This window comes from Lepidothrix coronata, unplaced genomic scaffold (genome assembly GCF_001604755.1).
Source record: "Lepidothrix coronata isolate B3197 unplaced genomic scaffold, Lepidothrix_coronata-1.0 Scaffold279, whole genome shotgun sequence".
Lineage (NCBI taxonomy): Eukaryota > Metazoa > Chordata > Aves > Passeriformes > Pipridae > Lepidothrix > Lepidothrix coronata.
This window is the reverse complement of record NW_016690459.1, coordinates 328401-350763: the sequence shown is the minus strand read 5'-3', so window position 1 is coordinate 350763 and position 22363 is coordinate 328401. Positions and strand designations below refer to the sequence as shown.

Sequence of the window (22363 nt, the reverse complement as noted above, 5' to 3'; positions counted from 1 at the left end):
GTTGGGAAGTCAGAAATGAACTTTTTAGCTGGAATAGAATAAAACATAAAGTGGTTTTTCAAATAAGGCACCTCAACAGAATATCCCAGAGTTATAATTAAGTCCTTGCTTTGCTTTGATGTTCAGGGGCTGTGAGTGAAGGTTCACATGACACCATTTGCTGACTTTCACACTATGAGAGGGGTTTGTGCTTCTGTGAAAAAATGGAATCAGATGAAGAAATGAAGTCCTTCAAGGCAGCTGAAGCTGTAACAGAACAGTCAGTAGGCAGCACCTTGTGAATGGATTTGTTTCCCCAGGACTGATCTTGTGCTCTAAAGCTGGTGGATATTCTCCCAGGGAGTTCCATTAGATCAGAGCCCCAATATAGCAGGCAGGCAAATGAGGAGCACTGTGAGAGGGAGACCAGAGGGACATGGAAGATTAGGGATAAAATAAGATATGGAACATTAGATAGTGAGATGTGGAAGAAAAGTTGAGGAAATAAGCAGATTTTCAGGCTGGAAACTATATTGCAGGGGTAGCTGTGATGGCAAAGAGCCTGTGACCCCCAGGCTGTGATCACACCTGACCCTGCCTGGATGTGCCAGGGATTAGATAAGGCAATGCTGCTGAGCCAAGCACACAGGCTGCTGTGCAGGAATCATGGAATGGTTTGGGCTGGAAGGGACCTTAAAGCCCATCTCATTCCACCCCCCTGCCATGGGCAGGGACACCTTCCACCAGCCCAGGATGCTCAGCCAGTTCCAACTGCTGAGACAGAGCACTCCTTTGCAGTGTTCCCACCTGCAATTCCCTATTCCCAGGCTGCTGACAGGAACAGTTACAGTCCAGTACTTTGGGAGGATAATGCTTTATCCAGTCCTTTGGTTGCATCCTGAGAGATCAGTCATCACTTCTTAGCCCTTAGAGAAAGGCTGATAAACCACGGAGAAAACAGCATCCTTCGGAATGTGAGCCTGAAAGGACTTGCTCAGCAAGCAGCAGGATTTTCCCAAAGAGTGACCAGAGGAGCTTCCCAGGGAGATCCTGCTCCAACAGGTGAAACAAGGGAGCAAACATTGGAGCAAACACTGGCACTCTTGGCTCCCATCCATCCCCGGCTGTGCCGCAGCCCCTGCTCAGGGAATCCACAGCTCGCTGCTTTCAGGCTCTGACTAATGGGTGGGCATTAAACTAAACTAAATTTTAGAAGTCTATCCCTCCTTATGTCCCTCTCCCCTCATTTAATTCAAACCCACACAGCACAAGCCTTAAACTGTGCACATTTACAAGTTCTGAAAGCTCGGGTTACTTTGTGAAAGCAGCTTTGCAAATGCAATTGTTGCCGAATAAAATTTGTTCAAACATACTTGTAAATCTTTCCCTAGCTCATGTTCCATGACTGAAATTTTCCCTTGGCAAATTTTCCTCCTGGATTTTAGCTTTACTGCTTTCTAATCCGAGCTCTATGAAAAAAAACAGACCCCTCAGCTTTCACCAGGACAATTTTTTCATGCTATTTTGTTCACTTGTACAATTTTCTGTTGATGTAAATAAATTTATAAAGAGCCCATGGAAAAGCCCCTGGTAAATGCAAAATATCCCAACATGAAAATGAAAATAAGGAATTAACATGATAATATTTCCTTAGTAGATGTTAACTTTGGAAGGAACAAAGAAATGTTGGGTAAGAAAAAAAAAATTAAACAGGCTTTTATGGGAAAATATCTTTGTGATTGCATGAAATACTGGTCTCTTCAGGACAGATTCAGCTGCAGAATGACTCCTGTCATCCTGGGCATCAGATCTTTGTGTCCATGTTCACAAATAATTACTGATCCAGATTAATTTTTACTATATAATTTTTATTTATTTATTTTTCCCTGGACAAATTTCAGTGCTTTATAATCTGGTGTTTGTGCAAAGATACAGAGTTCTGATCTGCTACAACCTACACTTTTCAATTCAAACATGTATTATTTTCTAAACAGAACAGAAAAACAGAACAGAAAAACAGCAATTACACTTTAAAGCAGGCACAATGACAAAGCACAGTCTATTTCTGAAGTGCAAGTCAGACAAAGCTGTCATGAAAAGAAAATAACTGATGCTGCTCTGAAGATCTTATAAAATCTCACAACGAACAGTAGCTTATTTACAGATAAACCAAACTCACCCAGTGAAGACTCTGCTGAGAGCTCCTGTCCTCAGGCAAGAGAGAGGACAAAGGAGGCTTCCCTTCTCCCTGGTGATGACACCAAGAATGACTCTCCCCAAAAGAATGTTCCCCATGTTGGAGTGCCCATCCTGGAGTCAAATTTAGCCTCGTGCAGTGCCCTGCCCTCCCCGGGACAATGGGGAGCCCCTGCCTGGTCACTGCAGTGCCAAGGACTCCCAAACTCCCTCTAAATCAGGCCAATTATTGCCTTTGCCAAAGGATGGAAGGGAAGGCAGGTACCTCCAAAATCCACGGGGTTGGATTATCCTCTGCTCTTTTATGACAGACCTCACAAAGCACCTGAACTGAATGCTGAGTATTTTAACCTCCTCCAGGGATTTCCCTGGGGTTAACCTTGCCACTGCTGTGTAAGAGAGTGAAATTATTGACTTTGGCAGCTCTTTAGTGAATGGCAACTCCAGGCAAATCTTGTCAGTGTATAATTAGACCAGGAGCTACAGCAGCTCTTATGTTTTGGTCAGCTGTGACTCTTTTACTTCCCTTTTTACAGGCAAATGAAGCCTTGGTGGCCCAGTGGAGGGTGAGTTTGGGTATCCAGCTGCCCATGGTGGTGTCTGAGAGTTTGGGGTCACAGAACAGAGTGCTGTTTTTCCATTTATTTGAGATGATCTTGCAATTCCAGCACTCAGGATAAACCCTTCCCAGCAAGGTGAGAGGCAGGAGATATTTTTTTGTGGTGTCAGAGACCTTATGGAAATGAACTCCCCCATCAGATCTGGCCCAGGTTGAGTCACCCTGCCCAGATCAGTAGGATCCATTTCTAAGAACCTTGTTTGCTTCAGCCAAAGAAGAAACCCAGGATCAGCATTAGAACTACAGGGACTTCCAGGTGGGAAGGTTATTTGGTGGCTGTGTTTCAGACATTCCTAAGAAAGCAATAAATAGGAACAACTGGGCAGGCAGGCCTGAATGTGCTTTGGTGTGAGCTGAGCTGTCAAAGGGAAAGAACATTATTCTTCCATTGGTTTTGGACAGTTCCATGATTATTCTAGTGCTTTCCTGAATTTTATGTTATGAGAAATAATGGGTAGTTATTTGTTTATTCTGCTTAATATTAATAATTTCATTCATCTTTGTCACATCAACACTGTTTTATGCTTTAAGAAGAATCTTATGCTCTCCTCATATGAATGCTGACCACTTTTTTCACCTTTTTCTTGCAAAAACATCTAATAATCATGTCTCACAGCTCTCATTATCTTGGACTGAGGAGAAAGAAGATACACATGGACATTTTAAATGCTCTGCAGTATGAGGCCACTGCTCAGCACTGAGATCCAGCTGCTGCAGTCCTGCAGCACCACTGCCCCATCACTGACAGCAATGCTGGCAGGCCAGAGCTAGGACAAAACATCTATTTTCTATGTATATATTTATAGAGAGGAGCAGGCACTGATCTCTTGTCCCTGGTGACCAGTGACAGGACCCAGGGAACGGCTGGAGCTGTGTCAGGGCAGGCTCAGGGTGGATCTCAGGGAAAGGTTCTTCCCCCAGAGGCTGGTTGGGCACTGACCAGGCTCCCCAGGGCAGTGGGCACAGCCCCAAGGCTGCCAGAGCTCCAGGAGGGTTTGGAAACACTCTCAGGGCCAGGGTGGGATTGTTGGGGTGTCCGTGCAGGGCCAGGGGTAGGACTGGGTGATCCTTGTGGGTCCCTTCCAGCTCAGCATAATCTGTGATTCTACGAACTCTGCTTCATCCTGCCTCCAGAATTTGGAGCTTTCATTTGTCCCTTGAGTTAAGATTTTCCTCAGAGGACTTGTTATAAAACCATCAGTGACTTTTCCATAGTGTTCAAGCAGGGAGGGCACATTCCAACGCTGAAATAAGGAACAGGGAGGGAGGGAGAACGGGAGCCTCAGCCCGCAGCTCGTTCATCCCCGGGGCAAGGATCTCTGCTGAGCTTCCAGCAGGGCTGCTGGCCTGGGAGGGAGGGAGTGACAGCTCCCAGATTTAGCTGGGAAGACAAAGAGCAGTGCCTTGCTCTGGGGTTGCAGCTGCCACCTGCCACTCTGATGTCCCTGGGACAACTGGGACTGCCACGCTCCCCTGTCATCGCCGGGACATCTGCCTGGCCATACCCACGGGCTTCGTGGCAGGGCACTCCCATGTTTGTTATCTGCAGCTATCAGAACTGTTATCTGGAAAAGCCAGGAGAGCTGAGGAACAGCCTGTTGCTGGGCACAGGTGGCTGGCATGGGATGACCTTCGAAACAGTGTTGAAATCCTGCTGTTTAATCTGAATATGTTCCTACGCAGGAGTCAGAGATAACGAGGTCCTGGAGCAGCTGTTTGACACAAACAAGGGCATCAGCTTGGTTATGAACAGCAGGGAAGCTGAAGGCAGTGAGGTCAGCACAGGTTGATGAGGGATGGATGACACATTCCTTGTGCAGCTCCAGTAAAGTTCAGTAACGTCAACATCTCTTTCCAAGATTTTCTGGAGAGAAACAGTTTTAGAAGGGTTGATCTTCCTGTAAAACTGAAGAGGTGACTCATGAGACAAGAACCAATGTCCTTCTGCTTAGAAGATCAAGGCCTAAAAGATAAACATTGACTAAGCCATGGTGAGAGCAGGAAATCGGGAATATTGGAGTCAGTCACCTCCTTGGGACACAGCTCAGAGCCTCCCTCCTGCCTGGGATCCCTGACCATCCCAGCTGCTGCTGGGAAGGGTGGAACAGGCAGGATGGGATGGGGCTGGAATCGTTCCTGCCATACACAGCCTTTCTGTGCAGTCAGAGGCAATGTAGCCTTGAAGGTGTTTAAGGTTCCTGAGGGAGAGATGGATGTCCCAGCTCTGGGACACTTTGCATCTTTAGGAACCTACAGACATTCTAAAAACCCATTCCTAGACTCTCTGCACCTCAGTTTCCATCTCCCCTCCACCAAGATGATACATTTATTACAGTCTGGACATGGCCAGACCCTGTGGCAGGGGGTCTGCAGATGGAATTGAAAAGGCTTTTAAAACAGAAAATAGTGGATTCTTTAACAGCATCTTCAAATGCTCTCCCAAGGCACCTCTTCCTTCCACACGAGGCTGCCCATACTGATCCTGTGCTGGGGGTTATGTTTCACAACACAAGCCAAAATGGTGACATTGTGGCATTTGATTATTCCCTGAGCAGAGTGGCTGGGAATGTTGTTGACACAAGATATGCAGCCCACAGGCAACTCTGAATAAGGTAATTGGCATCACTGGCTTTAAAAGCCTCTCCAGGGGTCTTTAGTAGGGAAAAATATTACCCCTGGGGTCTCACACCTTGGAATCAGCACAGCTGGGCTGCTGTACCTCCTGTAGCTGCAGAGTTTCTCTGTGTGTTGGTGTTTTGGGGCACAAAGCACATGACAGAGATCAAAGGACATTCCACAAACCCTTTGGGACTGAACGGTATGAAGAGGAGTGAGGAATGGAAATGTCCCTCTGGTCTCCACCCAAACATATTTAAACCTTTCAAACCCTGTGCCATGACAGCTCCTCACCACACCTGCACCTTTTGGCCTCACACGACATGGCCACGGTGCTTTGTCAGTTGTTGCTGCTGCAGTTCAGAGCTGAATCTTTGCCTGGAAAGTTTCTAAGACCAGTCCTTTAATCCTGGCTTGAATCATGAAAAATCTTTACTTCACAAGGCCTTGGTTGATTTGCAAAATCACCCCAAAGCAAGAGGAGTTCAGCCTTTAGCTTCAGTTTCCCTGGAGTGAGAAAACACCCAAGTGCACTTAGAGTGAGAACAGCTGAGTTTTGCCTCTGGTCAGCCTTTGGCTCTTTGAGCAAATACTTCCCCATACCATTCAAGCCTTGCTTATTCCTATAAATGGTTTCAGTTCTCCCCTAAAACTGATGTCATCACGCACATTTTTTTCACCACAGCAGTGGAAATCAACAGGCTGAACTCTGCCTTCCTCTGAATGAAAAATAATTTCCTCCCCTGTCCCCCGAACAAGTAGAATTTAGATTGCCTTTTGTGACTGTGCAAGTGCTAAAGGCTTTAAAGAGCACAGCAGGACAAGGATGTGTTTCACAGAACTGCTGCATCAGGAGCTGTTACCCAGTTCAGTGACTAAGTCCATTCCAGGGAAGTAGCCTACTGTTTTCCAGGAATCATATATCCACCAATCTCTATTTAATTCTTTTACTGTACCATGGTACATTTCATTCTTTTAGGTTTGCATCCCTGAATTTCTTCAAAGGGTGGATATGTCTTGGACCTGGATCTTTGGTGTTGGTAAAGGGCAAAGGCAGTTTCTGTTGTAAATTTTGCTAAATTTTCAGTAAACTGAATCTGGAATTTGAACCTGAATCTTAACTCAGCTTTTAAAGTAGTCCAACTCATAATAAGTTTGAAGAATGCGCAAGAAATAAGTGAAAAGACACAAGAAGTAATTATGTCAGTAAAGGTACCAATCTCCACGGTGGGACAGTCTGACAACCCTGTGCTGTGTTAATCCATCCAGGATTAGCTGTTTTTATTGCATTGCTTCCGTTTCATGCAAGAAAACATAATCTGGATTTTAATCGTTGTCATCCTAACAAAATTCTGTGTTCCCATCCTCATCCCCCTGTAGTTTTAACTCCAAATCCTTGAAGAACATAGTGAGAGCAGTGCCACTGCCCCGGCCTGGGACAGTGTCTGTGCAGCTCAGCCCCTTTGCTGCCGGGAACATTTCCATGTCTGGAGTCTCTGGGAGCTGCATTTGCTTTGCAGGATGTGGGAATGGATCTGGCAACATCCACTGCTCCGCGTTGTCCTCTCCAGGGGAGTGGTTACCAGTCCGGACGGAGGAGAGGAGAGGTGCTGACAGTTCCTCCCCTGGAGCACAGTCTGTGCCAGCGTTCCCTGCAGGCAGGAGCAGTGGCAGTCCTGCTGCCTGTTGTCTGTAGCATCCTCCTTGTTTCAGCAAAGACAGGGACAACTGGGGCACACGCTCCGGGTTTTCCACCCTGTCACTCTGCAGCAGCAGCTGCGTTTGCCCAGGGCTCCCCTGGAAGGGCACTGGCTCTGCTCTGCCCCTGCTCCCCCACAACGCCACGTTTGGCTGCTGTTCTTTGTAATTCCAGCGGCTGCAGCTCTTTCCCAGCACCTGGGTCGTGAGCTTTCCATCAGCAAAACGACCCGGAGAGATTTCCTTCAGCGTTTGGTCTGGCCGCAAATTCTCGTACCCGTGGTCTGCGCCTTCCACACACAGCCCGTAGGTCAGGGGCAGGGTTTGGCTGGATGTGGCAGCGGGAATGCTTTCCTGGGCCTTTTGAGGAGCGTAACCAGTTGGAGCCGCAATTTCCTTGCAGGAGGGCTGAGGGGGCAGCTGGAATGTTGGCACCTCTGCCTGTTGCTGATAGCCACTTTCTGGGGGGCAGGAAGGCTGTGCTGGCTCCAGTGCTCGGTCCAATTGTTGGCTGATCTGAGGCAGCGGCACTTCAGAGGTGAAGAGGGAAGGTTTGGATAAACTAATGGGCTTTATGATGTGCTCCACTGTCAGTGTGAGAGGCTGGAACGATGAAATCCCTCTGAAGTCCTGTTGGAGTAGACAAACAAGCAGGAGTTATTAACAAGAAGCTGTAACCTTGAAGGTTTGCTTTTGGTTCTTTAAAATTTTCCTTGGAGAAGTGTCAGTAAGAGCCAGTAACAACCACCAGGGACCTGCTCTGCTGACAGAAGAACTCCTTTTTTCCTGGGGAATGACCCCTCACAGGAGTACAGACAGCTCTCACTGTGTATCAACTGTGCAATCCTAAAACACGAGGAAGGAAAACTCCTCCTTTAACTTATGCACAGTGTGGAAATAACCTTTTATTTTATTATTATACTTTATTATCCCTTAAGCTCATCTCACGTGAAGACCCAGCACTCAGTGTGGAAGGTGAAGGATAGGTGAGAATCCCTGATCTTCCAGGTCCCTCCCAGCCCAAGCTATTCTGGGATTTTATGACCTTAAAGCTCTGCTGCAGGGGCTGATGGACACTCACCAGAGCCATGGGCTGGGCACTGTGTTGTTTGACGTATTTGTAGATCACGTAACCAGTGGCAGCAAACACCAGCCCAGCACAGAATCCCAGTGCCACCAGACTGTAGAGAACCCACGTCTTGTCTGGTTAGTGGGGAAGAGAACAAGTGGAAAGAGGGTTGGATTAGAAAAGCTGCACCAGATTAGCTAAATGATGTTATAGGTTTCGTCTCATAGCACTTAATTTTTAAATCATTTAAGTTGGTGTTCCTTGATGAAAATCAGTGTATTTTGTGTATCCAGTATCCTGGCTGGACTTTTCAATCAGCAGAGTTAACAGCCTCACCTTCTAGTGTTTTAACCCAAAACACTTGAGATTTGCTGCTTTTCTGGAGGAGGTACATATAAACTGTTCCATTATATTCTGTGTCTGGGTCCAAGTCGGAAACTTCAAATTCTTTGTTGTGCTCATTCTTTGTCCGCTGGTTGAAAACAAAGGTAAAATCTGTATTTTAGAAAGATTAAATGCCACATTTTCTTCAAATCAGATTGCAAAATTCAGCATAAAATATTATTTTACTTGATAAGGTGTTTTAGTGCTATAATTATTCTGTACGTATGGAATTCTAAATATTTACATCACTTTGCTTTCTGTTGTTGCTCTTTTTAATTTTGCATTTCAGTTTCTCGAGACTTGAACTAATTAAGTCATCTTTTTAGTCACAGTACCCTCAGAAACTCCAGGTTCTTTTCCAGAATTTAAGAGGAATGCTTAAAGTTCCCGTTGTCTGCTGAGAGTCAAAGACTCCGAGACTTTCCCTGTCCCATCAGAAATCTCCTCCATCGTGTGTAAGCTCTGAGATCCTTCTCCATCTTACCCAAAATGTGATTTACAGAATCACAGGCCGGTGCCTGAGGTTGTGCTTTACCTGCTGGTGCGTCCTTTGGTTGAATATTGTCAGGTGATAACCAACAGCCCCAAATTTGCTGTAAATGTCCTCCACGGTGAGCTGATGGTTGTCCTCCCCCCTCAGGGGAGTGTAGGGGGGCCGGATGAGAAACTTTATGGACCGTACATGGGGAATGTACTCCACTTGTGGTGCTCCTATAACAGCTGGGAAAGACACAACAGGCACTGTCAGCTGGGAAGGGTAAAGCTGATAATTATCAGATCACCTTAAACATATACCCCCCAGACTCACTGGAATTATTCCTTCTGCTCATGCACAACAAGGGTTTGAGCTGTATGAGCACGGGAAAAGTCAGGCAACTGGAGACACAGGTGCTGTGGGGTTCTGCCACACTCAGCCAGTGTTTGTTCCTAGGAGTTCCTGCCCCAGGCTTTTCCTTAGGACCCTGTTCTCAGTGATTCCACGTTGCTTCCCCGTCCCTCCCAGGGACATCCTCCCCCGTGTGTGTGATGGTGTGAAATCCCACCACAGGGCACTCAGGTAAAGCTCCTATTCCCAACCTATGCCAGATTTTAGAGTAGTTCAGGTCTTTTGTGTCTACACTTATCCCTAGTGACAGGCACACATTACACCCAGCACTAAACAGAAGTTTAACCCCAGCTCTAGCAGCAGCTCTAAGAGCAGCAGTGGGATTCCTTCATGGACCTGTAGTTTGGAAACATGAAGCTGCAAAGAGCAGCTCTGGGAGGCAGGACCACCTCATGTCTGATGCCCACACTGCAATGACAGTGAGTGCTTAATGACCAAAGCAGCCTGTGGCTCTTTTGGTGCAAAGATCTGAAGGCTCTTCACAATCATTGACTGGCACCTTGAATTATTCTGGGTGAATATGCAGTGGGAAGAGTTTAGTTACAGAACCAATAATGCTTCCAAAGGCTGTGCTGTGTGTCTGTAGGAGGGCTCACTTAAGGGTTGGGAACATGAAGTATCCATGGGGCTGGATGCTTATCCCAATTTTCAGGAGCTCACATTTCAAAGCTCCTGGGACTTTATTACTGGCTGTCCTTGGGTTGTGTCTTACTAATTTCCTTCTGCCTCTCATCAGCCTTAACAGCAGCTCTTCCTTCAAGGGCACAGAGTCATGGGGTCAGAGACTCACAGAATCAGAGACACCTGGCTTCTCCTTTTCCCCTGTAGTCCCACTTTGATGTTGGATCAAATGAGCCCATTTGCTCATTTGCCTCCTTGCCCCGACACCAAACCTTCAGGCCTTCTCTCCCTCCCTTAGCAAGCACAGGAGCCCTCCAACACTGAAATCAGGGGAGGTGCTGCCCTAAACAGCGGTGAGAGCGGGGCTGGCTCCCCAGCAAGCGGGATTTGGGGGCTTTGGGCTGGGTACTTACTCTCTTTCCTGGGCTCGAACCTCTCGGAGCGCACCCAGCCGGAGGAGCAGCCGCTCCGGCCCGTCGCCCTCACCCGGGCGTAGTAATGCTCTGCGAAGTTCTCTGTCTCACCAGTGAGGTTGCAGAAGTGCTGGGTGATACTCTGGCACTCGGCCTTGGGGAGCCAGGATTTTTCTCCATACCTGAGTTTTAAAAAAAAACCAAAAAACAAACCAACAAGAAGCTTTCAGTTTGTTTGGTAGGACACGACCGGAGGAAGACAACTGTTCACACCTGCGTGGGAATGACGGAATAGAGGAGGAAGTTGCTGAAGGCAAAGAGTACCTCAGTAAGGGAGTAAAGCTGGCAACCTAAGATGTAAAATATTTGCCCAACTGAGCATCATGTACCACTTTGAATAATCTTGTCCTTCACTGAGCTCTTCTCCAAGCAGAGCCATTTCCGTAACAGTAAAACAGCAAAACCAGCTTTTGCTTCTTGGCCCTTCTCTCTCTCCCTAAGAACAGCACAACTCCCAAAAAGAAGCAAACTTCACATACTGTTTGTACTGGACCTCAAATACAGTGCCAGGGGGGATATCTGCTTCTGTTTCCCAGGTCAGGATGTTCTCAAAATTCGTGGAAGAAAACACTGCACGTTTCAGACATGGTGATCTCCCTGTACTCACAATACCTGGAGGAGCAAAGAAACTGGTATTAAAAAGCATATTCTGGCATCTCAGCCCTCAGATGAACGTGGGTCTGGTGCTGTTTAGTGAACAGAAATATCAGGGATGCCACTTCCTGATATTTTGCTAGAGCTGGGCTGCAAAGCAGAAGCTTGAGCAGAACAAGACTTCAAACCCTGCACACATCACCATATATACACCTTGCAGGTTGTTGACTCATCCCAAAGAAATGTAAGGCAGGAAGTTACACAGAAAGGCCTCAAAAACTCAAGCCAGAGAGAGAATCCTTGAATTTCTTGTCAAGTTTTTTCTAAAGCAGTTAAAACAAAACCGGTAAAATAAGAATAATGTTAAAATAAGAATAATAACCTGTTTTCAAGACCAGAATCATGTCTATGAATGCCTCTGCTTTCTGCCCCTACTCAGGGAAGTGGCCTGCAGAGCTCAGTTTCACATCCCTGAAGATGTGGCTGCCGTTGACCTCTCCTACTCCGTGTTTTATTGGGTCGATCTGTGGAGTGACACGCAGGGACCCGACGTCTGGACTCTGATCTGGGTGTGCCAGGCTGAAAGCAAACAACTCACCCAGCTCCCTGCTTCCCAAGCCCTGCTCCTCTGCCCCACAGAACGTGGGCTCTGGCTTTGGTGAGCAGGGATGTCACCTGTCCCTGACAAACGTGGCCCTGTAGAGCAGGACACAACCATAGTCCCCCTGCAGCAAACTGGCTCTGAGCAGGTGCTGCAGAAATGTCCTACAGACTTTTGTCTCCTGCCGTGAGAATAAACACTGCAAAATTTCCCAAGGCTGAGTCACAAGGTTCTAAATTGCAGGGCGACCTTCAGGACTTGTAAGCTCCGTAAATTCAATTTATAGACAGATCCTCAAAGGTAGATCATTTATACATTACTCAGTGCAGTTTGTGGTGCTGATGAACACCTGGAACACGGGTGGGCTTCAGCCTGTGCTTGCTGAGAGTGATCAGTCCCACCATGGTGCTCAAAATCAATGAGATCCCTCGTTAGAAAAGGGGGTGAGCAAGTGAAAGTAGGGAGGGAAAACTGAGGACAGGATGGGGGTGACTTGGACAAGATCCCATTGAGCAGTTGTGGAGGGGCAGAGGCTAAGTCACATCCAGATCCTGCTCCAAGCTTTCCTTCCTGCTGCCTCCCCGGAGCAGAGCTGAGTGCCAGCAGCTAAACCAGCCGGCTGCAGGGGAGGACAGCCAGGCAGAAAGGCACAGATCCATCCTCAGGGCTGTGTGGGGCATTTGGGCAGGGAAATGACACAGGAATGGACTGAAATCTAGTCCAGTTTTCACCCTGATTTCAACACCTGCCTCTGCTCGTTCAAGGCTCAGCACCCCCGTCCTGCTGTAGGGGGTGGGTGGGTTTCCCTGTCTGAGCACATTGAAAACTGAGTCACCAATACCCTGATGGTATCAGGAGTAGGAAATCTCTGTCTTCCCACATTTATCCACACTAAAACAGTTATGCAAAGCAGTGTAACACAAGCACAGTCAAGTGTGGGCAGGGGAAAACCAGGATATTTCACAGTGACAGACCTTCTGTTCTAGGAGTTTCTGAAGGCGCCTTCCCTGCGATGTAGGAGCACAGACAGGAGCAGAAAATGACAAGCTGGAGTTTGGAAACAGCAAGTTTATCCTTCATTATCCCAGGAGTGAGTTTGCCATATCTGGAGTAGGATTAAATGGCTTTTAGAGGGTAGATTTAGATTAGATATAAGGGAGAAATCCTTCCCTGTGAGGGTGGGGAGGCCCTGGCAAAGGTTGCCCAGAGAAGCTGTGGCTGCCCCATCCCTGGAAGTGTCCAAGGCCAGGTTGGATGGAGCTCTGAGCAACCTGGGCTAGTGGAAGGTGTCCCTGTCCATGACAGGGGGTGGAATTGGATGTTCTTCAACATCCCTTCCTACCCAAACCACTGTGTTATGATTCTATGATTTTCAGATTACATTATTTGTTTGCACCTCTTTTAAAACCAGGGTTATTTGTTCATTTGTGTCTCTGCTTGAGACACAAGGAGACTGATCGAAAGCCCACTGAAATCAAGGAATATCCTTTACTCCTGTAGGATTTGGGTTGTAACACACCAGTGGCAAATGCTTTGAAGTGAAAGAATCTTTTTGCCTCCCTACTAACCCTTCAAGCACTGAGCACCCCAACCCACACGGGAATTATAAAAAGGAGAGAACAACATGGAAAACAAGTTTTATGCAACCTCAGACAACAGCTCACTCTCTAGGTGTTAATTCAGTAAACATGATAGAAGTATGTCCCATACTACAGGATCAAGCAGAAACCCCCCAATTAGTGACAGGAAAGGAGAAGTCAGGACTTACCGACCACTGAAAATCCAGCCAGGACGAGCAGGAATCGCTTCATGAATCCCTGTGCAGGCTGGGCTGGGAGGGCAGGCGGTTGATCCTGCGTGCAGGTGAATCACCTTTCATGAGAGGTAAATTCTCTCTTGTGAGGCCAGGCTGGATTTGTTGCTCAGTAACAGGCTGCAGAGCTCCTATCCCGCCTTCCCTGGGATCTGAGCTCACCAGCCCTGCGCATGTGTGAGGGAGCGCGGGAGCCACGACGGGAGCACCTCTCCCCACCTGACTGTACAAAGGTGCATGAGCCAGAGGCTCAGAAAGTCCCTCAAATCTTGAAAAAGAGCCAAACACCTTTTTGCTGAGAGCTTCCTGCCCGAAAGCCCTCCCTGAGGTTTCTGGGGTTTGAGCCTGGCTTTTCTGGTCGGGCGACTCGGGCTTGTTGAAACTCTAGAAATTAAAACTTAGTGCTGGTGCACCTGGTTGGCTTTAATGCCTGCTGCAAGCAATACACCTATTTCCTCAAGGAAAACCCTTGAATACTTTCTCAAAGTGAAAGTCAGCCAGATCACTTTGATTTTACACTCTTCACACTGACCTTGGATGGGAACCAAATGACCAGCACGTGCCCTGCTGCAGCCTTGGCAGCTCCTCAGCTCTGCCCTGCTCTGCCCTGCCAGGTGGGTGCAGAAGTTCTCTCACCTGACATAGGAAGGAGGGAGAAAGGAGGTGGCCTTTCCACGGGAGGAGCACGTGCTTCGTGCAGGGGCCACTGTAGACCTACAGTTTATTTTTGTGTCTGTTTACAATTTAAGGCTCTGTTCGGGATATCCTGAATGCCTGGTGGTAAGAACTGGGAGTTTGTGAGATATAGTTCCTTTTCTATAGCCTGTTCAGTTATTTAAGGTGTTATTAAATTACATGTTCAGGTTTTTCTCAGAAGAGGGAGAGACATTTCCTTCTTCCATCAAAACTGAAATCTCCAGGAGATGCAGGTTTAGAACCACCAGGAGCATAGAACACTTGAGAACTGGTACCTCTGCATGCTGCTTATTTTACCCAAGATATCCCAAGAGGAGAAGGCTTCACACATGCAGCCTGTATTTGAGGCTTAGGACACTCCCTGAGCCACTGCTTTTGACTGTTTATAGCATGGCTATTCCTTTTTCAAAAGCTGGATTACCTCTGTGGCTCATTCCTCTGCTTTATCTTATCCCCTCTTCACAGCTGGGGTCCTGTCCTCAGCCCTCAGCTTTGCCCAGGGCTAACTGGACCACTGAATAAAGGTCAAGTTCCACCAAAAGTTCCACAAATCCCAACTACCCCTTCTGCTTCCCTCTTCACCTCGTGGATTGTCTGTTCCTGAAGCTCTTTCTGTTCCCTGCTCTGCTGGGGTGTTAACAGGGCTCCAGCCATGCCATGATGCACCACTGGGCATTTTGTCTTTCTCACCTCACCTGGACAAAGGCAGAAGCCTCACGGGTGTGTTAAACAAGACACACCTATCCACCAGTGTGGCCCACATCTAACTAAGTATAACTCTTCGTTAGGGTGTTCCCTGAATGACCTGCTAAAGTATTTCCACTTTTTTTTTTCCTTCACTCACGTCACTACTTTGTGCCTCTGCTGTGTGACAGGGCACGGATCAGGGACCTTGGATTGCACCTGAGACTTTAGTTTTGAGAATATAACTTCCAGCTTCATTCCTGCCCTTATTTCTAGCGAGATGCCACCTTTTGAACAGCCCAGGAAGCACCTCCCTGAATCTTTAGGTGCCTGAAGGTTTCCAAATCTCTACTTTCAAGTTTGAAATTAAGCACTTGGCTTCGAACTTCCAAACCTCCTCAAACTTTCAGCTCCCTCACAGTCGGGGGGGGGCCTGCAGCAAACCTGGTGACTGCTACATGTGCTCTGGCTGTGACTGACCCTTCTGCAGTGGAAAACAGGTCTCAGGCCCTGCTGAAAGAAAACGTGGAGGAGTGGGATGCTGCCTCCCCCAGAGCAGCTCACCTGGCCCTGCAGCCTGTCCCTCAGCTCCCTGGAAAGACAAAGGACTGATCCCAGGCCCTGTTTGCAGAGCTGTGACATGTCAAAATTGTTTTGTAGAGGTTACACAACTCCAGAGCTTCCTGTAACTCAAAGCCTGGGGGTTTTTCCTTGATTGCACAAGAAATTGGGTGGTGATTACGTTTGTATCATCTGTATCCTTCTAAATGAACTGGAGGGATTACAATGCAGGATGTACCAAAGGACACTTTGCAGAGGATAGGCAAGAAAAAAAAGGATAATTCTAGTTGATGGGTCCTTTCTCCAACCTCCCACTTTAATTCAGACCCTTAATTAGCACATCTTGCTTCAAAGCCCTTCCCAACCCCTCCTATCACCCCTTCCCCCTTTCAAATATTGTTCTCCTGATTCTCTAAAGATTTCAGCTTTAATACCCTCCATCAGCACCCTTCCCTCATCTGAGACAACTCTCCCTGAATGCAGAGAATGGCTGGGGGGTGTTTCCCTCTTTCTTTTAAGGCTTTGCTTTTCGGTGTGTCCTCCACACAAAGGCTCTCTTTATACTTCAGTATAAAAAGACTTTTTACAAGGGCACATAGTGATAGGACAAGGGATAATGGCTTTAAACTGACAGAGGGGAGATCTAGATTAGATATAAGGAAGAAATTGTTCCCTGGGAGGGTGGGGAGGCCCTGGCACAGGTTGCCCAGAGAAGCTGTGGCTGCCCCATCCCTAGGAGTGTCCAAGGCCAGGTTGGAGCAACCTGGGCTAGTGGAAGGTGTCCCTGCCCATGGCAGGGGACTGGAATGAAATGAGCTTTCAGGTCACTTCCAATCCAAACCACTCCGTGATTCTTTGTTCAGAGAGAGGGTCACAGTCCTGGTTTTTCAGTGACCAGGATGGCCTGTCTGGGAAGTCTCATAGGATTCTACTCCAACTAAAGCATTAGGAAGGCCCAGGTGGGGTCCTGTTTTAAAATGTAATATTTTTCAGGATGAGCTGCAGTCACCCTTTGTAGCTCTGGGACACAAAAACACACACATATGGAGTTATATATAAAAATATCAAAATATTATTGCTCTCAGACACTCTGCACAGCAGGAGTTTCAGCTTCTGTAAGTATATTCATATAAAACAAAAAATAAATAAACAAACATGCTGCATATTTCTCCCTCTGTTGGAACACAGAAGGTGATCTTTTTAGGCTGAGGTAGAGAACTTTCCATCCCACAAAGAACAGATGTTGCTGACTGTCTCTGTAAGGTGCTCCCAGCCCAGCAGAGGTGCAGTTCTGCAGTTGGGGAGGAGCAAATGTGACATAAACAGTTTAAAATCTCCTCCAAATCAACATGCAGGCACAACACTGTGTTTTCAGGGCCCAGCTGATGCTTTCACACGAGTCTGGGTTGTGGTTTTGCCTTTCACAACTCACATGTAGCAGCTCCCTTGCTCTGAAGTTCTGGGTGAACAGGAGGCAGTGCCTGTTTGCTGTGTGAAACCTCTGCCTGACTCACCCCTGGCTCTAATCAGAGCCTGAGCACCTTATCACAGTACATTGGGACAGTGTACAGAGGTTACTGGGAAATTAATTACACCTTCTGTGTCCCTAAAGTCATATGCCTTGATAGGCCACACATCAGCAGAGAAAACTTGAAGTGAATAAATAAAAAACCAGCGTCACTCTCAAGATATTTGTCCTTGTTCAGGTATCCTTGCCTGGATATCTGGAGCTCTCCAGCATTTTCCAGGCACTCTGGGTACTCTAGGTCCTTCCCAAGTAATGTGCATGGCTGTAGCCTTTGAATTGAAACTTTGAATCATATTTGTCCCCCGTGTTTGAAGGTCCAAAGGTGTCACTCAGCACCGTGGATGTGGGAGGTGTCCCTTCGGTAGAACTGTCACTGTCACAGTCACTCGAGATCCCTTCATCTGCTGCCACCTGCAGAGTGTGTAAGGGGATGAGCAGCTGGATGTTGGGATCCTTCCCGAGCTGGGATATCCCGTGGATCTGGCCCTGCAGATCAGGGATTGATTTCTGGTGATAGCTGGTGAAGTGATGACCCTCCTGCTGCGGGTGGTGCTCACCGGGAGGGCCTTGGGCACAAACCCCCTCCATCAGTGGATGAAGGAGGGTCATTTCCAGGCTCTCACCCCTGTCTGCCTCGTGCTGTTCACTGAAACCTGGGAATCTCACATCAGTGAGGGATATTGTCCCTAAAGAGGAACTGTGAGAAAGGGATGCCTCCTCATTTGCTTGGGATCCCGAGGTGTCCACCTCATCCTTTCTCCCTGGGAAGGAGGAGAAACCCGAGGTACTGAGGTCAAGCAGAGATTCACTGTCCACAGAGAGACCTCCAGTTCCTGAATCCAAGCTTGTTTTCCCCTGAACTGTTTGGGGTAGTTGGCAGTTGAGATGTCTCTTTGGAAAGCGAGTCACTTGGTTGTATGGGATGAAGGTACCGCTGTCTTCTTCCTCCTCCTCCTCCTCCTCATCATCATCTGATGATGATGATGGTGATAGCAAAGAAGCCACCTGTGGTATGTTGTTCCTTGCTAAGGCTCTGCCTGTCTTCCTTTGTGCCCTTGGCTTCTCTGTGCAGGTCAGATCGTCACTGCAGAATTCCTTCTCGCTGAGCTCCGAGGGAAAGGCTGCTCCAGCAGCTTGGAAGCGACGAAAATCCTGCCAGGGAAAAGGAGGGAGACAGTCAGTTAGTGATGCTTTTAAAATAAAAGTTTGGATACAGGAAAGCCTACTTAAAATGGGACTTATAAACATAAAACTGAGACGTGCAGAACCCCCCTCCCCACTCCTCCCCAGTTCCCCTCTGAAAACCAGCAAGACTTTGAGTCAGGAGGGGACCCCAGAATCTGGGCCATACCAGAGCCTGAGGCATCTTCCTTTGCTTGGCATCTTGTTTCAAAAAGCAGAGGATGAAGGCACCAATCAGGAAGATGGGGAGGACAAACACAGGGATCGTGGCAGGAAGTGGGAACTTCACTGGTGAAGAAGAAAAAATAATCTCCTGTCGGTGCTGGTTTTCTAGCAATTGTGGGCTTTATATTCAGCTGTTCTTTCAGAAATCTCAAAAAATGGTGGGCTCAAGATCTGTATTTTGCAAATGCAGAGGAAGGAGAACAGACCTGCCTAAGATCAGACTCTGTCATGGCCACAAAGGAATGTTCATACCAGCCAATGCTTTACTTGGATCGGGGAAAACATGAAGCTTTATTCACATATTTTTCCCCAAATTTCCCTCAAGAGCACAACAATATTGAGGACATTCAGCAAACATTTCAGGGTTGGCTTTTTTAAGTGAAAATGTTTCTCCAGAAAGCAGGAACAGTTCACTAGAAAATCCAACCCTTTAACAGGAAGCCCATTGTCGTTTTTGTTCTTTTTGAAGAGCTAGTTTTGGTGGAAATCTTTGACTTGGCCTAATCCCACTCGATGTCCCACCACATCCTTTTCTGGGAAGGACCAGAAAAAGGTCCACATACCTTTGTGGTTTAATGGCACACACACTGGTGGGGAGAATTCGCTGTATTTTGTGGGGTAGCTTTCGTAGATAGATCTGGCACTAAAGCAGTAGTTGCCTCTGAGTGCAGTGGTGTTAATAGTCACTGAGTCCCTCCTGAATTTATCTTCGTATTTCTTCTGTTTGGAAACAAAACAGAGGATTGGAGAGATGGTTCTTTCAGTATTTGGGTGGTGTTTCTCTACCATTTCAGCCCGTGATTCCCTTTGTTACGTTGTGTGGCTTAAGGGTTGGGAGGTGCATGGAGAGACACTCCAAGCAAGAATCTCTCCCAGGGTGATGGATCCCAGGGTGGGATTTCCAGCTGTGCTGTGCTGTGCTCTGTTCTGCCAGGGAATGCTGCTAGTGGTACCTGACCAGGTTGTTTTAAACCTCAGATATTGACTGTAGTGTAGCATCCCCTTCCTGATAAAAATAGGGAACTGACAATAAGATAAGGAGGCACACACACACAACACACACACAACACACACAACACACACGTGCACTCGCATCTACTTTTTTTCTCTGGCTTTGGTTTAACTCTGGTTTGGCCAGTTCCTTTTCCCTAGGCCCTGGATGCAGAAATTTGAAGCTGTTTCAGTTCAAGCCGGCCATCGTTCCTCCTTTCCCCCCAAGAAGAGCCACTTTTACTGACCTTGTCTTCAGATCCAGCTTTCCAGTAGTTCAGTTCGTACTTCCAAGTGAGCTTCTCCACACAGGTGGGCAAAGGGAAGGAGGCACTCACATGGATTGAATTCTCCTTGACCTTCAGGATGAGCACGGGGGGAGCCAGTTCCACTGCAACGGAGCAACCAGACATGAGAATGGTGCTTGCTTGGGTCTTACCTTTCTGTGACTGATCCACACCAGGAGGGAGGCAAAGGAACACCTTTTTTACCCCACATCCCCCTGCTGGTATATGGAAAGCTTGAAGCCAGTTTGTTCACCTGGAGCTCCGATGAACAAATTCTGACAACTCTTGCCACAAATTTAATTTTCAGCCGATCAGGGCTCGTTGCAGTTTGTGCTCCACAAAGCTCCTGATTTCTGTTTCTGTGGTGTGGGAGCTGCTCATTTGCTCAGGCAACACTGTTGCTGGGATGTCCCTCCATCCGGGCTGGAACCTGACAGACTCACCTGCTGAATAGTAATCCTTGAACCGGGATTTTACCCAGCGTGACTGGAGTCGTCCTGAAACAGCTCTCACTCGAGCCCGGACCTCAGCGTAGATGTTTGAAGGCTCACAAGTCAGAATGCAAGAGGTTGTGGGAATGTTGCTGCAATGAGGAACCTCCAGCCATTTGCCCTCGTGATCCTTGCTGAAAGAAGAAACGACCACACCATAATTACCATAGTATTAAACGTGTTGTTTTGCTATAACTCGTGCAGCAAGAGAAGGGAGTGTTTTGGAGGATGGGTCCCAAATCTTGCTCGGAGTTTGGAGCACTTTCAGTGTGGATAACGTTTGGTTTTTGGTGAAAGGTCACTGATCATTATGACATTGATTAATAGAGTTGCACAGTTGTTTGCCCTGTGCCACACCTTCAATCAGACTTACCTTTCATAACTCACAGTATATGTCACATCTTGGGGAGAACCTTCTCCTGGAGCCCATGTCACAATCATTTCAAAATCCTTTGACAGTAGTGTGACATTCTGAGGAGGGAGAAGTCGAACATGACCTGATCAAAAGGGAAAATCATGTGGATTATTTAAAAATATCTTTGGGGATAGGAAATATCACCTGGTTTTGATTGAGGTGGTGTCAAAGTTCGAGGCAGAGCAGCTCAGTTCATTTAAAACTGGAAATTGGCTATGGAAGCAGGTATGATATAGTAATTTTTTTTTCCTCATTTCTTATAAAACATCCTCCCAGGCAGATCCTGCCAGGAATGCAGCGAGGTGCAGCATCCAGCTCTGCCACATGGACTTTCCTGGCACCTATTTTTCCTGGCAGACCAGTACGTCCATCACTAGCCCTCAACAAGACCCCTTCTATAGACAGATTTTAAATTGCCTTTGCCGTGGAATAACTCACTTTGTGTGAATCATTCCCATTCAAACTGCTTAAAATTTGCCCATATCTGTCTCTCCTCCTTACAAGCAAAGCCACGTTGTGAAAGGAAAAGTAACAAACAGGTACCTCCAGCCCGGTGCAGGAAGCACAGAGCCATCAGGACTCTGACCCTCCAGGAGAACATCCCGCTGGTCACATCTTCCTTCCCTTGACACCTTTTCATGGCGCCGTTTTTGTTGGCTGAAGCTGTATGAATCCAGGGGATGCTGGAGTTAATGCCCCGCACACACGCGCACACCCTCCCTTCCTGGTACAGCCAAGCACAGCCCTGCACGTTGGACCGGGCAAGGAGCCCGTGGGAGAGGAATTTTGGGGAAAGGAGGCGTGAAAGGTTGCAGTACTACGCCCTCCAGTGCACCTCGGCACAGGCTGTGGAACGCAGAGGAAGCCCAGCCCATCCTCGTTAAAAATCAGACCTTTGGAATGTACCTGCGGGGCTGTGAAATATTAATAGAAATCAACTGAGGTTTCACTGCTGGAGGAATCTATTTATAACCACCACCAATAAAAACCGGAAGGGTGGGGTGCTCTGATAGCCCGGTGTTTACAAGACATCGAGGATTTTCTCTTTATTTCTGTCACCATCACGTTTTTCAGGAGTCAGGGAATCACTCCACTTTCCAGATGCAGGGGTGAGGTGCAGAGGTGGGACAGGGATCTGCCCCTTCCCACTGTGGGCAAGTGAAAGGACGTGGATCCATCTGCTAAATCCTGTGTTTCCTGAATGCCAGTGCTGCAACTTCCCTATACCTTGGTTACCAGTTATTTGTCAGGAGACCAAAAATCTCCCTGAGGATCAGGACCAGCTGCCAGGGCTGAGCCAGCACATGGGTCATGCTTGGCCCCTGTGCTCCCAGATCCATGAGCACACTGGCTGTTGGCCTTGGAATTTGCATCCATAAGACTCTCAAGGTGTTTGTGTCCTTACAACACGGCTCCTTTCAACTCCAGAGCTCTCCTGGGGCACAGCCTGGTTCCTAAGTTGCTGCTGTGTCCCACACCCTCACAGTTCTTCCTGAAGCAAAGCCAAGGAGCAGCAGTTTTGTTCTGTGTGTCTCAGAAAATCAAGAAATATCCTGGCTCAGCCACGTTACAAGTACAATGCCCAGGGGGATGTGCTTGGAATGGCTGTGCCACTGCATCCTGTGCACAGGGAGAGAAGGGGGAAATCCCTGGATTGATTGTGCTGTTGTTTGGCACATCTGCTCTCCTGCTTTCCCATCACAGTCACCTCCAGGCCTGTGCCATGAGGAAAGGGAATGAGTCAATGAAGTTACA

General features: G+C 47.6%; 2 protein-coding genes across 3 annotated transcripts; both read right to left on the bottom strand.

Annotated features, from left to right (window-relative positions):
- Positions 1–6600: 6600 nt before the first annotated feature.
- On the bottom strand, positions 6601–13682 carry IL22RA1 (interleukin 22 receptor subunit alpha 1). Of its 2 annotated transcripts, XM_017836583.1 has the most exons (8): positions 13505–13682; positions 12711–12841; positions 11021–11153; positions 10482–10663; positions 9097–9281; positions 8514–8649; positions 8190–8311; positions 6601–7738 (listed from the first exon to the last, which is right to left on the bottom strand). In XM_017836583.1, exons 2-8 carry the CDS (start codon positions 12814–12816, stop codon positions 6752–6754), a joined length of 1851 nt encoding a protein of 616 aa, XP_017692072.1. In that variant the 5' UTR covers positions 12817–12841; positions 13505–13682; the 3' UTR covers positions 6601–6751. The 2 variants fall into 2 exon arrangements, with proteins under 2 accessions (XP_017692072.1, XP_017692073.1); XM_017836584.1 differs by lacking the exon at positions 12711–12841.
- Positions 13683–16922: 3240 nt separating this feature from the next.
- On the bottom strand, positions 16923–21209 carry IFNLR1 (interferon lambda receptor 1). The gene is made up of 7 exons (XM_017836585.1): positions 21152–21209; positions 20567–20690; positions 20146–20327; positions 19664–19806; positions 18989–19145; positions 18370–18488; positions 16923–18170 (listed from the first exon to the last, which is right to left on the bottom strand). Exons 1-7 carry the CDS (start codon positions 21207–21209, stop codon positions 17253–17255), a joined length of 1701 nt encoding a protein of 566 aa, XP_017692074.1. The 3' UTR covers positions 16923–17252.
- Between the last annotated feature and the right edge of the window lie 1154 nt (positions 21210–22363).

Coding starts and splice junctions, on each gene's coding strand:
- IL22RA1 (XM_017836583.1), bottom strand. CDS start 12,816: ATGAAGGATAAACTTGCTGTTTCCAAACTCCAGCTTGTCATTTTCTGC. Junction 10,664..11,020: donor TTTGAGGTCCAGTACAAACA/GTATGTGAAGTT, acceptor TTTAAAACTCAG/GTATGGAGAAAAATCCTGGC. Junction 9,282..10,481: donor GTTCGAGCCCAGGAAAGAGA/GTAAGTACCCAG, acceptor TGTCTTTCCCAG/CTGTTATAGGAGCACCACAA.
- IFNLR1 (XM_017836585.1), bottom strand. CDS start 21,209: ATGTTCTCCTGGAGGGTCAGAGTCCTGATGGCTCTGTGCTTCCTGCAC. Junction 20,691..21,151: donor CTTCCTGCACCGGGCTGGAG/GTACCTGTTTGT, acceptor CCTTTTGATCAG/GTCATGTTCGACTTCTCCCT. Junction 18,489..18,988: donor TGTGCCATTAAACCACAAAG/GTATGTGGACCT, acceptor CTTCTTCACCAG/TGAAGTTCCCACTTCCTGCC.